Source organism: Drosophila simulans, chromosome 2L (assembly GCF_016746395.2).
Source record: "Drosophila simulans strain w501 chromosome 2L, Prin_Dsim_3.1, whole genome shotgun sequence".
NCBI lineage: Eukaryota > Metazoa > Arthropoda > Insecta > Diptera > Drosophilidae > Drosophila > Drosophila simulans.
In genome coordinates, this window is record NC_052520.2 from 16,127,655 (window position 1) to 16,143,734 (window position 16,080).

Here is a 16,080-nt window from a genome sequence, read left to right on the forward strand (position 1 = left end):
TGAAGTCACACGATGGGGGGATTAACTTCGTCGGCCGCCTCCAATCAGCAACCCTAGACCTGGGGATATCCTGTCAGCCAGCCAGCCGGGACAACCCTTTCGCATCCGGGGCCGCGACATGATAAATGACCGGTGTTATTCAAATTAATTGATCAAATCCGAATGTCAGACTGTGGAAATCTGCGAGAAATTGCCAAATTACGGCATCAAATGAATTAAGTGGCGACTAGCACTCGCATGACACATTGCCGGTAGAAGCGGATGAGGATGCGGATGCGGATGTGGATGTGGCTGTTCTGGGGGATGCGAGTGGAAAATTTGCATGTGTCATGCGAGTGTCCGAGTGTGACACCCAGCGGGTTCCAGCGCCACCAGCAAATTCCGGATTGGGGGACTCTACGGGTATATGTGTGTCAAACGGTATAGCTTCCGGTTGAATGATTGGACAAATGAATGGCTTACAAACGGACGCATGTCCGACCGACCGGACGCAGGATGACCACATCCATAGCCACATTGAAGGGGAGGTCCTGCCAGTGAAACTGGAACAGGAACAGGCGCCGCAGCACCCGAGGGCTCCTGGTCAAATGTTTGCGGTTACTACGGGCGCATCACTCTCTCAGGGATCTAGAAGTGATGAGGCACTGAAAGAAATATTTTGTATCTTTACTGGTGTGCAATTGATTGATTCATGATTTAAGATAATATATAGAAACATGTCCTTGGGGATATAAGCCCATTTCATAGTGCTTTATAAGTTTAAAAGGAATTTAAATGTCCAATTTTGTTTGATTTTTTAAATAAACTGATACATTTGGAAACTGACTTATTTCTCCAAGTGTACAACAGGCATTGCAGAGCAATTGCCCGTTGGCCATATTTTTCGGAGCCAAAAATTGTGCTCAAATTGAAATCGGAATTGCAAATTAACAGCCGTAGCAGCAGGCAACGATTTATTGCCTTGGCAAATCTCCATCTCCTCGATTCGGCGGCAAAACGATAGAATCAGTCAGTCATTTGAGTTGGATTAATTGCTCTGACTTTCTGGGAGGATGGGGCGAAGCAAACTGATTAATTTTGTGAGATTTTACATTTGGGAGGCTTGCGAAAGTGTTTTTCGAATGATTGCAGAAAGCAATTAAATGCTTAAATTGAGTGCAAGGCAACGTGATTGGGCTTTTCCAGTACTCCGTAAGTGTGTTTTCCTCCCAAATCGCAGAGTGGATGAAACTAGAGGAATACTCGGATTTTCTCACCCCTCGGGAAAAGTGACAAAGCCACTTAACACCTACTCATGTCACCCACACAATCCGCTTAGTTTAAATACCCAAAAGGCTAAACAAAAAACCCGGTAGCGAAAACCACACGCACCCACACAAAAGGAAAGCGGATCCGGCGGGTGTGGGTGGTGATTTTTTGGTGACTTTCTGCAAAATTTAACAAAAACAACAAGGGCTCTCTGCTCAATTCTCCCAGCTTCTTTTTACACACTAAACGCCCCTTTTTATCCGACGATTTTCCTCAGCTTTTTTGCTGTGGTTCAGCCAAAAAGGGTCTTTTGTGGCAGCAACCACCAAGAAACTACAAACGAAAAGGGGGACCGGGCTTACACTTTTCTGCCAAAATAAACCCTTGTCCCATCGAGCAACAAGTGCACACTCGGAAATGAAAATACCATTTCAATTGCTTTCCGGCAGCAGAAATAAATGGGAAAATTGCCAAAAGGAGTGAAATGCTGGGTAGAAGAACCAGTTCTTCTTGTGGTAGTAAAACATGTGGAGGGGGTGGGAAATTGTGCAAAAAGCTAAAAGGATCTCTGGGAAAATCGGAACTAGCATGTTCTCTATTAAGTATATTGACTTGGTTTAAACGCCTATTCATTTTATAATTATTTTTAAAAAAATTACCTAATAATTTTATTACAAACGAAAATTCTGATGAACAAACCACTGAAAGCAGCGAACTTGGTTCCATAAATTGTAAGGTAATCATGTGCGAACAGAAAAAAAGCTCAAGCATAAAAGGAAATCCAGCAAGCGGATAATAGAAAATCCACAAAACGTCCCAGTGAGCCGGAAGTGTTTTGTGAAGTGGCTTTGACTTATGGCCAAGACATTTCCTCGAGGGTTTGCCCCACGCTCACGCTCTCCAGTGGCTAACCGAAGTTGTCAACGCAGTGGGCTAGGATAAGCTCTTTGGCAGCTCATCCGGATGGGGTCAGAAGCTGTGGGGGGAGGGGCTTGGAACCACGCTGACCTTTTGGCCAGTTGTCTGGCTTCCACTGAAACTGTTTACCTTGGCATCAATTTCAATTTGCATGCGCCCCCGTACGAAATGCATATAAAAAATAAGGGAAAAGAATGAAATTCAAATTTAAAAGTGTTTATGGCAGCGAAATGTAAATTTGTATTTACTTAAGCGCGCGCCGAGTGTGCGAAAACCAAAAAACCTTTTTTGAAAGCCGAGCCACCCTCGAGAATAATACGTATGTATGGCCATATATCCCCGCCCGATTTTGGCATGTGTGTAGCGTCCACTTGAGTGTCAAGTGCATATCGCTTGCTCGCCAGCATCCTTGAATTTCCCAACCCATTTTCCACTGCCACCCACTACGAATGCTACAATATGCAAATAAATTTGGCATTAAATAACACAACTGTTATGGCCTGCACTTGTTTTTTTGGAGCAGGAGGCAGCAGCACATTCAGAACATATATTTTCAAACAATGGACCACATTTTGCCATTTGCCTATTTTCATTTGGCAATTTTCTTTAAATGCCGCAAGTATGGGTGGGCTCCATTTCAATAAAAACAATTTGTGACTGCAACATTTGCATTGAGTGCTAACGGCCCTTTGATTGTTGTTGCAACTGCTGTTGCAGTTCATAAAATCATACTCGTTTGAGGGTGTTCCAGAACCAGAATTCTCTATTATCAGATGGCATTAAGTTAATAATATATTTCATTTAAAGTTTTTTAAGTTGCTTGATGACAAGACATGTTTACCGCATATTTTCAAATTTTTAGACCGACTTAAAATATATATTTTTTGAACACGAAGTCCGGAACATCCCGAATCCATTCCATATGCCCGAATATCCCCATCCACCGACTTGGAGTCACGTTTTTGTGGTATTTTAATATTGCGCTGCATACTTGCAGGCGCAGTGCAACAAGCCAAAAGGCCATCGTCGTCGTCGTTCGCAGCTGTCGTTTGGCATTGCCGCTGACAAAACATTTTGCCCGCATTTAATTAATTGTTCAATAAAATTAATAAACATTTGTGGGGCCTCGGTGGGCGAAAGTCAACCGTTTGCCGGTCCACGGCCTCCTGCGCCTCTTTTCCGAATGAAATTCATGACATTTTTTGCCCGACTGCAATGCCAATGCAGCAGGGTCCGAAGGGTCCATGAGTCCAGGACGAAAATCAGGACCTGGCCACGACTGCAATCTGTGTGCATTGTTTGTGCAAGCCTCCGACTCCCGGACTTCCAGCTCAGGCGATTGCAAAAGTCGTTTGGCGTAAAAACATTTTGTAAATTGCTTCATAAATATCAATTTGTAAAATAATAATTGTCGGTCTGGCCTGAAGCGTTTCGGAAGGCAGTTGGGATTGTGTCTGGTCCTATTTTTGGATTTTCGGTTCGATTTTGGGTGCCGAGCCATCTTTTGTGGGCACTAAGCACAAAGGATAGCAACGCAGTCTCGCCTGCAATGGGTGCATTTGATGGGTTTTCACTATACACTGGAAAGTAATCGATTAATTGCAGGGCATTTTAAGTATGTAAATATATTTTATAATTATATTAAGGGTTTCTTTAGAACGTAAATGTAAAAAATTGCTTATAAAGAAAATACTTGTGGCGTCTTAAGTTAAATCCTATTTCAGTCTGAAACTTATAGCAACTTATCCTACCGATTTTTTAATTTGGATCTATAGGAACATAAGTAATTATGTTAAATGACTACATTCAAATAAGTTTCTATGTAGAGTGTAGCCCTTATTTGGATTGCCTCACAAATCCAACTTGACGGCGAACATACTTTTTATGTTTGGTCAACAATGTGGAACGGCCAGGACCTCATCTGGTCGGATGTACCTGGATGGCCTAGTCGAGCTAAAGGACTCGTCAACTGGGCAAGTGCCTCGTAAAAGTTTCGCTGGTTATGAATGCGCCTGGAGTTGGATGTGGGGCTGTCTGATTAAAGTTGTAACTGTCATAACTAGTGAGTGTCGGTGAGGGAAAGTCGGGCTTGGTGGCGGTGGGTGGAAAACGGAGAAAATTACCCTCGCCGGGCGTCAAATGTCACACCCAGCTACAAAAACGCTGCCCGCGGCAACGAAAGGCAACAAAACAGGACGCACGTCTGAAGTTTGCCGTATTTCAATTTCAATTTAAATTTACGAGTATGTTTCATTTCATTTGGCCAACTGTCTGAGCTTCTGTCTGCCCTTTTAACGCTGAAAGTGTTGCTCAAAAGTGCATGAACAATTTGGTTTGTAAAATTTCATTTAGCTTTCACTTTTCCACATTATTTTTTTGTTCAGCTTCTGGATCAAGTTCAGGTTCAACTCATAATTTTCATTACATTTTACGCATTCGAAATGTGCTCTGGCTGTTGTTATCCTCCCTCTGCTCTCCTTAAATTGAAAAGTTCAAATTGAATTTGAATTCAATTTGGCTGGCAGCATTGCAAACGGACAGAAAAGAGAGGAATTGAGTTAACTGCGTATGTAATGGGTAGGCCATCAGAATGTATGGAAAGAGGTCTTTTCTGAGGGGTAACTTGTTGTTTGGAATGTTTAAATGAATGCGCATTTCTCCAGGGACGCCACTTGATTAGCCCGAAAAATGTGCAAGTTTTCTTTACTCCTTTATTATTTTTGCAAACCATTTACTCATTTTTTAACATTTTCAAAACGGGCGATGGGTTTTCGTATGAAATGGGAAGGAAGCTGATGAAATCCATCCTATATAACCCATCTAAAGCCTACCTAGCTAATATTGAATTTTCTTAGCCTCAGCGCAGCTTTCCCTTTCTATTTTACTAACTAATGCAAGGCTACATAAATTTCATTAAAAATGCATTTGGTACTTCAGGGGTATCTCCATTTAGAAACCCCCGACTCAAACAAGAGCCAACCCTCCTTCAACTACCTGGTCGAAGGTGAGGCCAAAACCCCAAAAACAGAAACCAAACTGAAAACCGCAACCTCACCGAAACATCTGTGGCTCCATCAATTGCGAGTTCAGCTTGCAGCTTTTGGCTCTTATTGTGGCTTAATATTCATGGTAATTGTGGACGAGGACCTCAGATGTTTGGAGCAAAGTATCTTTAGTGTATCTACATCCCTCAGAAACAAAGCCACCTTTTTGGGCCTACATTTGCGTACCATTTCGGTTGCATTGCCCAAAAGTGACTGTAAATTCTGGCTAATGAACTGTTGGGGTGAGAAAAACCCCCTAACAGAAGCAAAAATACAAAAAAGAAAAACAGAAACAAAGGCAAAAAAAGTGAAACGAATGGCAATATGAGCCCACGAAAAACCTGAACTGGACAGAAATTAGTCTCGGCAAATGTCTTGAGTTACATTTTGATGACTTCTTCACTTTCTTTTTTTTTTTTGTTTCCAGGGGCTTAAGGTTTTTCCCTCTGATCCCATTATGTTTATGAGAACAGCTTTTAAATGTTACGATTTCTCCATTTTTATGACAGTCACAAGGCGCGAGGTCCAGCTCAGCGGTTTTTGTTTCTAGTAATTCGAAAATATTTTGCATAAAAATGACATAACAATTTCAAACAGATTTTCTACGCATTTTCGGTATGAAATGTTTCGTGTCGCATTGGGGGTGTGTTTCAGCATTTATTTTAGGAAATATTTCGGCAATACTTTGATATTAAAAACCGCTTAAAAGCAAATTACTCAAACTATAGGGCCACAGTCCGGAAAAACTAAAACCAACAATGTTTCGGATTACATGCGAGAATGGGGTTTGTGAATTCTGCAAGGGACAGGGTTGCCAGCTATGGGACAGGTGCTCATCGCCTCCATCTTCCACATTTGCGGACCTCTGCGGAGCAACTATTAGAAAGCAAACAAAAAGCAAACTATAAAGCAGATATGGTCCTTGCCGTATCCCCAGCTTAAAAGGACATTTTTCGGTTAGCAATTTGGACATTTTTCATACCAAAATATTTTGTGGCCGGTTTGCACGTGTGTGTGTATGTGGCCAGTAGTTTTTGTGAACTAAGAAATTTGATCGAAAAATGCAGTGAAGAAGGAGTTGGGCCAAGGGGAGCGGTACCCAGCTTTGTAATTATTTTTGAGCCAGTGCAGACGGCAGGTTGATAAAAAGTAAATAGCATAAATCAAAAGAGTCCCAACAAGTTGACAAAATGTTTGAGCCACTGCAAGACATGAAAATAATTGGGAGTAGCAAGGCAGAAACTTCACACAAACTAAAGGTGATTGGGAAACCCTTTTTTGGCAAAACCTTTTAAAGGTTGCTCTGCTCATAGAAACTGGCAATTAACTTTTCTCCGCTTCCCCTTCTCTGTAACCAAAAAAATAAAATAAAAAGCCCAGAATACTCTGCTGCCGGCGATGCTGGAAAATTTCATTAGACTATAATTTTTAATTGAAAACTGTATATCATTGCCGAAGCTGGCGCAGTCTGGTGTTCCTCCTCGCTTAACCCCTTGCAGACCCACCATTTAACCCCCTTCGCTGTGGGTGGCTTGGAGAAAAATGCACGAAAATATTTTGTAAGCAGATTTATAGTTTCGAAAAATAATAATTATTTGCCCAGGCGGCGAACCCAGCAAGGACACCCGTTCGGCTATATGTACGTATGTACATATATATTCCATGCCATTTTTCCGCCCAATTTTGGCCCCACTTCTTCCCCAAAAAACACAGACTCTATATCTCTCTAACTCTATCAGTTGCTGGCCTCTCGTTTCCTCCTCTTTGGCGCCTGATTATTAAAGGCTTGGGTGTAGATTAGTTTATCATTTAATTATTTTTTCCACCTCCTGTGGGCGTGGTCGTTGCCTATATACGTGTGTATATATGTGTATGAAGAGGTCTCTAGCCGAACACGTTTAATTCGTTTAGTTTCGTTTGCCGAAAAAGAATTCAATTTACTTGGGCGTCGGCGGAATTTCTGTCGACTGGGATTTTCAGAAGACGTAATCCCTGGGGAAATGCCTAAATTTGGTTATTGTCTGATGTGTGTTAAAATACATTAAGTGTGTGTAGTAAGTGTTGATTAACAAATAATTAGCTTAGACTAGAGAAGAAAACGAAATGCAAAAGGGTTGCTCTTATGAAAATAAGTTCTTGGGAATATATGTAGTGTAAGCCATTTTATTGGCTAAACTTTGACCTCAGTTTCTTGACCAAATCACCTGTCAAACTTATATCCCAAATTGTGTCAGTCTGAAGGTTATCGATATGCGCTACTCCAGAGTTCCTCAAATTTCAAGTTCACTGAGCTCCCGTTGAAATCCTTCATTAGCAAGTGACCAGGAATTTTTGATTATTGTGAACTCGGGGCGTTTCTGCTGTCCGGCAAAGGTTATTGGGGTCCGAGTGACCCCGACCACAGCGACCTCTGCAATTGTCCAGCTTTGTGACCTTTTATTCGGGCCTTTTTCACACCCGTTCGGGCGAAAGGTGTCAAAAGCATTTGCCGCTGGACTAAGTTGACCGCCCAGACACGTGCGTCTGCTTTGATGACGATGATGAGCGTCAAACTCGATGGCGGCGTCACTTTGCCCGTGACCACATGTGACTCTCTGGCCTTTGTCAACAGTTGCCTTTTAATTTCACTTCATTTATATTAAAATAAAAAACGCGCTGGTCTAATTGCTGCCGGAAAATTTGTTTGCCAAGTGTCGGGGACACACCCACAAAGTCACCCCATGAACTGTCAAAATAACCCAGCGATTGTTGACATTTGTCTCATTTCCATTTCCTTTCCCATATCCTCCAGCACCATAACTTCCTTTTTTTTGTTAGTCCGATTTAATGCGTAAGAAATGTGGCGTAAAATTAAAGGGCAATATGAATTTTTCTAATAATTCTGCAGAGTACATCTGAACGAACTTCTTAACAATATTAGTTTTTAACTATTCTTAATTCTTAAATCTTAATTTTCTTTAAGATACTTATGTTGTTATAAAGCAACTTATTGATTTTATTCCCGTTGGGAACCTTTTTTCCCTTATAATTTATAATGCTTACTTTTTGTCCTTGCCCATAACTCGACTTAAATGTGGCATAAAATGACAGCATAAATACAAATTATCCATCCCAAAAAAAACGGAATAAAAATAAAACACTTGCAATGCCTAATGGCATTTATTAATCCAATTGCATTTGGCCAGTAACCTTGGGGTCCCGAGACCAACAACATAATAACATTAACGACCACCATCGACAGCGGAGAAAGGCCAAACACTTTGCAAATCTAATGAGCCTCGACGGCATAAAAAAGACTCGCTCAGACGAAATTAAAAATAAAACGAGGGGCGTAGAGCCCAGAAATTGACAGTCCTCGTGGGTCATGAGCCACGACCGAATTCTCGGACTCCTTGGACCCAAAAAATGTATATATATATGTATTTATACCCACGACGAGGGTGTAAAATCAAGAATTAAACCGTCTTAATAGTCTGCGTCTTTATGAACTCCGCACTGTCCTCGAAGCCAGCGAAGGGATGGCTCCTGCTCCCTGGGTTCCTGACCCATTATTTTCGACTCTAGTTTGGCATGTTCCTTGGGCATTCCGACTGCTCCGAGATTTCGCCTTCTCACCCAGTGTCTGGTTTAGTTAATTTTCATGTAAATTAAGCAATCAAATGTTGGCCCTAATGTTGTTCAATTAACGCTTTCCCGTGTCTTTAAATTAATTTCAATTTGCTGCCATGTTTGAAATTCCTTGGGCGACCTTTGGAATCCGGAAACATCAGCTAAAAAACAAATAAATAGGACACTATTTGCACTACAAGTTTTTGAAAAAATACCATGCAAACTTTACTTATCCATTTAATGCCTTCATTTGTATGGTAATTTGCGCGTTAATGAAGCAATTAACGCTCTTGAGACGTTTATTTCAATTGCTATTTGAACTCTGACAATCAGATACACCTCCCTGAAACTAAGAAAGCCCCCAACCGCCCCAACCGTTTGGGGCTTCTGTTTGGCGCTGCTGCAATTAACATATTTGCGCTTGGGACTGAACCAATACGGGTATTGTAATGCCGAACCAGAGGCATAGTCAAGTCGTGGGCCCACTTATCTGAACAATCAGTTTGCCAGTTGCTGTGTGTGTGAGCCCCAAAAAGAACCTCGGGCCAAGTAAAAATAAAAAACAAAAAAATAAGAATATGAAAAAGGCTGGGCGTGGCCGGGCTACACAGGCGCACAGTGAGCTGGAGTAAGAAATTTGCAACTGCAGAAGCCAAGTGCAGTGGCTGCCACCGGGATCCCAGCTGCTCCACCCACTTTTGTGCCTAGCACTATGCGCCCAGCCGTTGAAGGAGGCTAACTAAAAAATTTTCGGGTATCTAGTCGAGGGATCTGAGAAGTGGGCAGAGGCATACTGCCTGTTTTCCCCCCTTCCATCCATCCAGACTTTTTTCCACTCCAGCTGGGCCAAGTTTGCATGCCAAAAAAAGCGAAAATAAAAAAAGAGGCAAACAAGTTGGCTCAATGGCTCGGGCCCACTTGATTTACAACAGTCGCCACTTGGCCAAAGTGCTGAGTTATGGGCCCGATTTTTCGTGTGTGTGGGCGTCAATTACCAGCTCATAAATTGGCATCGATTTGGTAACTATTTCCCCTGCGCCGCCGTCTAATTGTTTATTAATCAACTCATTAATTAGTTGCTTTGGCTCGACCATTTGTTATTTCACTGTGTTTTTATTTTGTGTATGTTGATTTGTCCGTTCGCCTCGATAATTTTAATTAATTTGCGCAAAATGTATTTTCCCATTGCATTTTCGATTAGTTTTTCTGATTTGACCATACATATTTGCACAAACAATCAACAAAATAATTAAATGCATTCAAGCATTTTTAATTGTTATTTGCGCTAATTTTGGTGCTTAGGCGTTCGTCGATTGGCGGCGAGTGGGCGTGGTCGCCAGTAAACAGCCTGCATTATTCATGTGTTTTTGTCGTTGTTCTACGCCTGGCCCATTTGTCCTTTGGGCTATTTGTTAAAGCCGGCTAAGTGACTCGGCGGTTTGGGTTTGCGGCGAAGTCAATATTAGACGATCGAGGTAATGCGGAAATATTTGACTTGGGGGAGTTATTACCCAAAATTGGCGTGAAGGTAAGGGGTTGTGAAAGGAGTTTCTCATTGCAAGAAACTAACTGGCAACTTTAAAATTTAACTAATATGTTACTTCTTTGCCCATACAATTAGTAACTAGATTAAGCTAGAATAAAGCTTCAAAAATTAAACATTCTTGGGCTTAAAACTTAAACCTTTTTCTCGAAGCTGAACAAATATTTAATTTTCTGTCTAAGCCACAATTTTCCTGGCCAAACATAGCCATTGGATTCCAGAGCACTTGAAGTTTTTCCAGCGCGGCGACAACACGTGGTGACAACCCAATCTAGGCAGAAATATGTCTGTTTGGATACCCCACCCACCCACATTTGCCGTCCACTCTGGATCTGCAACTGCATATTTTGTTTGACATCATTGTTGCACATGCCACGTGCTGCAGTTGCACCTGCGCCTGCAACATTCGCAACATTGCGGAAAAACGCCCCAAAAAGGCGGCAACATGCAACAGTGGGGAATCGCAAAAAATGCAGCCAGCTGCATGTGCGTGCATAAATTTACAGCTGCCGTTGTTTCTGTTTGGTTGTTTCGTTGTTTGCCGTTGCTGTTTGCATCCAGCAATGAAGACATGACACCGACAAAGAACGAGGACACCTCCTGCAATTGCAATATTCCACTGGCCTACAGCTGCACTCAGAATTCAGAGAATAAAAATTTCATAAAAAACTTATTTTCAATTGTGAAAATGGGAGGAAAGGTGTACTTAAAGTTACATAAATATGAATTTATTTTATATAAAGTTTTATTAATATTTGTATTACAAGTTGAACACAATGTTTTAATATTTAATGAATAATATTACTTAATATTCAATCTAAACATTAAAGATAATTTGTATTTGGTTGATGTTCTGCGTGTTGTAATTTTATTATCCCCATAATTAACTGCAGTGTTTTGGCAACTTGGCTGTATTTCCAAATAAATAACTCAGGACAAATGTTGCTATTGTTGCCCGTGTCGCTCGGTGTTTTCCCATTGTTTGATGGACAAAGCAGCGGCAACAATTATGCGGGGCATTTGGGCAAACCGAAAAGCTGAAAAGACCAACTAATGCAAACAATAGTTGAATGTTTGCCAGCCATTTCATAGTTCGCATATATGACAGACAGCCCGAAAGGAGCAAACACTGAGGGAAATAGAATCCGGAGGACTTGGGGTGGCATTCAGGGGGGTGGTAAACATCCTGGGCGGCGGCAGAAAGGATATCGCGTGCGAACAAAAAATCACCATGTAAACACACATCGCACACAAAAGGCGCGATACTGGAGAAAGCTTTCAGGACTCTCGACTAACCATTTCCCCCGCCCGCTCGTTTACATCCAACCATTGGCAAGGGGAAAGCTACATGTGTACAATAGTCGCCTTCGGGTTGCAGGATCCTGTTGTTCCTACACTGTTTTGTTTTATTGTGATTTTTATGCCAGTCGTTTTGTTTTGGCATTTTTGGCAAATATTAGTTCCATACTCCTGTCATCGTCCGATGGCAAATGGAATGCTATTGTGTGTCGCTTGCTTTTCTCCGGGGCTAATAGCCATAATTTCAGAGAGAAATACCCAGATGTTGGGGGGTTATAGTTACACTGAAATAGTCATAAATAAGTTCGTATGTTTCAAGATTTTTATTTCATAGGTTTATTGATACAGTAATAGTTCCAGCGTTTCGATTTTAACATCTTACAATCAGCAAACATAAAATTATAGTCTTTAAAGATTCGTTTTTCAGAAACTATGAGAAAACTTTTGAACTAAAAATGAAAATCGTGTTATATTTCAAAAGATACTTCTATTCGGGAAACAACAACGTCCTTTCCGCTTCCCCTAGCTTCAGCCTATTTTAATCTCATTATAGTCTCAGAAATAAGCTATTCAGAAATCCATATACTAGTTAGTACTGATGCGTAAAATCCCAACGAAGCGTTCGGAGCTTAGGGCTGCTCTTCCTCCTCGGGATCTGCAAGTGCAAGATTATTAATTTAGATACGTTTTTGGTAAGCTTGTTGAGTCAATTATAAGCCAAAGTCGCTGCAGTTCATGCATCGCAGACACAATAATTGCCAGACATTTATATTAAGTTTAATTGCATACGTGCGGCAAGTATGGCCTGCCATACAATATGTATGGAATATGTAAAGCGTTTTATGATTTATGCAACCCCACGAGCTCCTCAAACCCAGAAACAAAATCAACAAATCATTTTTCTGGCCAACGCTGACAGCTGCAATTTTTCACTGCTACCAACTGCGGGCCTCTGGAAGTCATGCAACATTTACAACATTTAGCCGGCCAAAGTGGACCAACTTTAAAATGCATTCCCCACTCCGCCACAATAATTCCCGATTGAAAGCCACCCCAAATGTGAGCGGGTGCACACAGACTCCCCCAAAAGTCCTAAACCGAATCAATTAAATTCAATTAGGCTCGGTAAAACCACAAGCCAAGTGCATAACCTTATCGGTCAGTGCAAGTGCAAGTGCAAGTGCAGGATACAAGGATACCCCAATCGCCAGTTTGGATCCCAGTTTCACTCCCCGGGCTTAGCTGTCAATCTTATTCTAATTGAAACGCATGCAGAGGGATCCCAGAAACACAATTGCCTACGACTCGAATTTCGCATCACAAATTGACTTTTACGCATAAACAATTGAAATTCTGACCAGATTTCCGGTTGAGACTTAACCTTTCCTCTACGAAATTTACCCCCTTTTTGTGGCAAAATCAACAAGTTAACTGCACTGCCGCCTGTCATTCAAATGGAGATTGCGAATTTACCCCCTTGGGGGCTTTATGGCATTCTGTGTTTGGTTTCTCACTGTCTAATTGACTTGTGAGTAGAGTTTGGAATTTTATTTGCCCCTAGGTTGGGGCCCCTTTAAAATGAAAAACGAAAACTCAACTCATTTTTGAATGCTGGGACAAGAAAGGGATTTTTTCCAAAGCCAATTTTGGTTTTGGTAAATATTTAAGGACTTTTAAGACTCTTCTCCTTACCACATCGATATTCTGATATTTAATTGTTGGTACATGTTAAAAAGTGATGTTTTTAAGCAAGACTTAAAAATGAGTAAAAACTTGTTTAACATCGCTCGTTGCCTGCAAAACATTTTTAACCCTACTGTCGTGTTAACCTTTTTCAAACCAGAAATTTTTCGCATTCTCTTGGCTCACAATTTTTGCATAATATTTTCTTTGCACCCCCGGCGCTTTCGTTATCATTCCCTTAATTAATTAAAAAGTTGTTGCACCTTTTTTTGGGTTCTCTTATTTTTTTTTTTGGCGCAAAAAATGTGCACAATTTTTATTTCGCACATGTGAAATTAGCGCTGCTGGGGCGCACATGCCTTGTTAAAATATTTGCAAATATTTAAATTGACATTTTTCCGTCATGTTATGACTATGAACAATGTCAATTTAGCTGGATGCCTTGAAGGCCCAAAGGTTTTTATCCTGCTCCCTTTCCGCTTGAGATGCCCTTGTCCGGTGAGTTTAAAACTCCAGCGGCGAACACTTTAAGCTGCATTTGCAAAATGCCCGCACACACATCGAGCAACTAATCAAAACAAATTCAATTAAACGACACACGACAAGCCACGACTGGCATCGGAGATGGTCCCAGAGTTGGGGTCTCTCACTCTGTGTATTTATATGTGGAGTATTCCCTGCTCGCCGCTTCCGAGGCACTGCTCCTCCTTTTGGCTTATCTGGCAGCACAATCCATTAAAATTGCACATCGTTTACACCAAAAATCAATTCGCCAAAGCATTTAGGCATTACAAATGCCAACCCAGCCACTGGAGCTAGTCGCCTGCACGGCATTGGAGTCCGGAGTTCGCAGTCCAGGTTTTTCGGGATCCCGCTTCAAACTGAACGTTGATGCCCATAAATTTCGCATGGGGCCCTCACTCTTTTTTCCCTGTTTGTTTTCTGGCCGCTTGGTCTCTTGGAGTCTGAGTCTCGGCTTTTGCCGGGCTACCAGGCGATAAACGCAGTCCAGTTGGCATTGCTTTGAAATGTATCCGCCAGATACGAGTAGTACAAAAGCTGCATTTGTGGAGAGCCAGTCGCAATCTGGGGCCAAGTGGATGGCCAGTTGTTGTCGCTGGTCAGTTGTGGGCAGAGGTGGAGCTTTTGGTTAATTCTAGGGGTTTGGTATCCTAAACACAGGGGCGCCCAAACACATTTCTATACCTTTTCATATCTTCTATGGCATTAATAGCCCAAAAGTACCCCCTTTGTGGCGCCACTGCTTGTGAGCTATGTTTTTGGGTCGTGTGTCTTCTCTAGAGCGGAGTACTCTAAAGATTGGAGTAGTACGATTGCGTGGTGGATTTCAAACCTTTTCGGGGGAACCACTACACCATCTTCGTCTTTTTTGCCATTTATGGATAAAAATGTTAAATTCAATAATTACTCTATTAATCGGTTAACCTATAAATAAATTTAGCAGCTGTTATATTCTCTGTTCACAAAGCTATTATCTTGAAAAATCCCATCTCTAAAAACGTCAATCGTCCTCGATTTCGGACTCTTTGTATGTCAGTGTCACCTCATGCCCGACAAATTATGTCTATCGGAAACACAGAAAGCCTGCAAAGGGACAACCATAAGCAGACCCAAATCCAATCCGTGTATCGACGGCAGCACAAATGCATGTGGATCGCCGATGTTGATTGTGGTGTTCGTTCGGTGGCGTCCAAAGTGGTCAGTGGTTCGATTCCAGTGGTGTCAGTTCGTCGTGCGTTTTATTAGTGGCAACTCAAACAGCAAATTGAGATTAGAAGCCAGTCGACGACTGACTGAGTAAGTGAGGCCATGAGTTATGGGCTGCATTAAAGCGCATCGGAAAAATAAGAAAAAAGAAGTAGTAGGAGAAGCGGATTCTAAAATGCCACCCATTAGGTTTTTAAACTGGGTGACAACTGATAAAGGGTTGTGCATAGTACTTAAACGACGAACTAAAACATTTACAAAAGAAAAAATTGCATAGTTGTAATACATGTTCGTTACCAAATGGTACATTATTATTTCGTACATTTATCTAATCTGCATGTACTTAAGTGCTTTCTTGTACATGGAAGGGCGCACTTAGAATTGAATTATTTTAAGCACCCATTTAGAACGCTTAGAGGTCTTTACGCCACCCCAAGAACTCCTTTCTCCACTTACAGAAATTTACATTTGATTGCTGTTCAATCAACTCTCATCGCTGGCGACCCACAGAGTTCAACATGTGATATCCTTGACATTTATGAGTTGTTGGCTCTGTGGGACCCCCGCTCCCCTATACAAAGTAACATGTTAGATCAACAACGAGAAATGACAGATATTATTTGCATAACACTGAAACATTCCTCGTGAGTTTCTTATATCCCTGTTGCTTCTGTCAGTTACTGGATTTTTTTTGAACATAAATGATAGCAATCTGAAATGTTTTTCGCTTTCCCCTCGCAACCCCCATAATTCACTTGATATTCCTCATCTGACTTTCACTTACAATCCATTCCAGCCCTCGAAAAGCAAAGGGAAGACAACATTAGGCCTTATTACATTTGACATGTTGCGCCCTGAAAAAGTTTTCTTTCATTTTCGTAGCAACCCACCCCTTGGCTACAAATCAAAAGATAAATTGTTTTTCTTCATGATTTATATATAAAAACGTTCTGTCGACTTCGCACCAACCTTCAACTTTCATTCCCTATCATTGGCGGCGTTGAAAGC

The 16,080-nt window shown here is 41.5% G+C and overlaps 1 protein-coding gene across 1 annotated transcript in view; it reads right to left on the reverse strand.

The window, feature by feature from the left end:
* Positions 1-11,969: 11,969 nt before the first annotated feature.
* LOC6732517 overlaps positions 11,970-16,080 on the reverse strand; it is a 48,434-nt gene continuing 44,323 nt past the window's right edge. Inside the window, exon 4 of the mRNA XM_016178202.3 lies at positions 11,970-12,316. Within this exon, the coding sequence (XP_016025172.1) occupies positions 12,291-12,316 (26 nt within the window). The 3' untranslated portion in view covers positions 11,970-12,290. The remainder of the gene's footprint in view (positions 12,317-16,080) is intronic.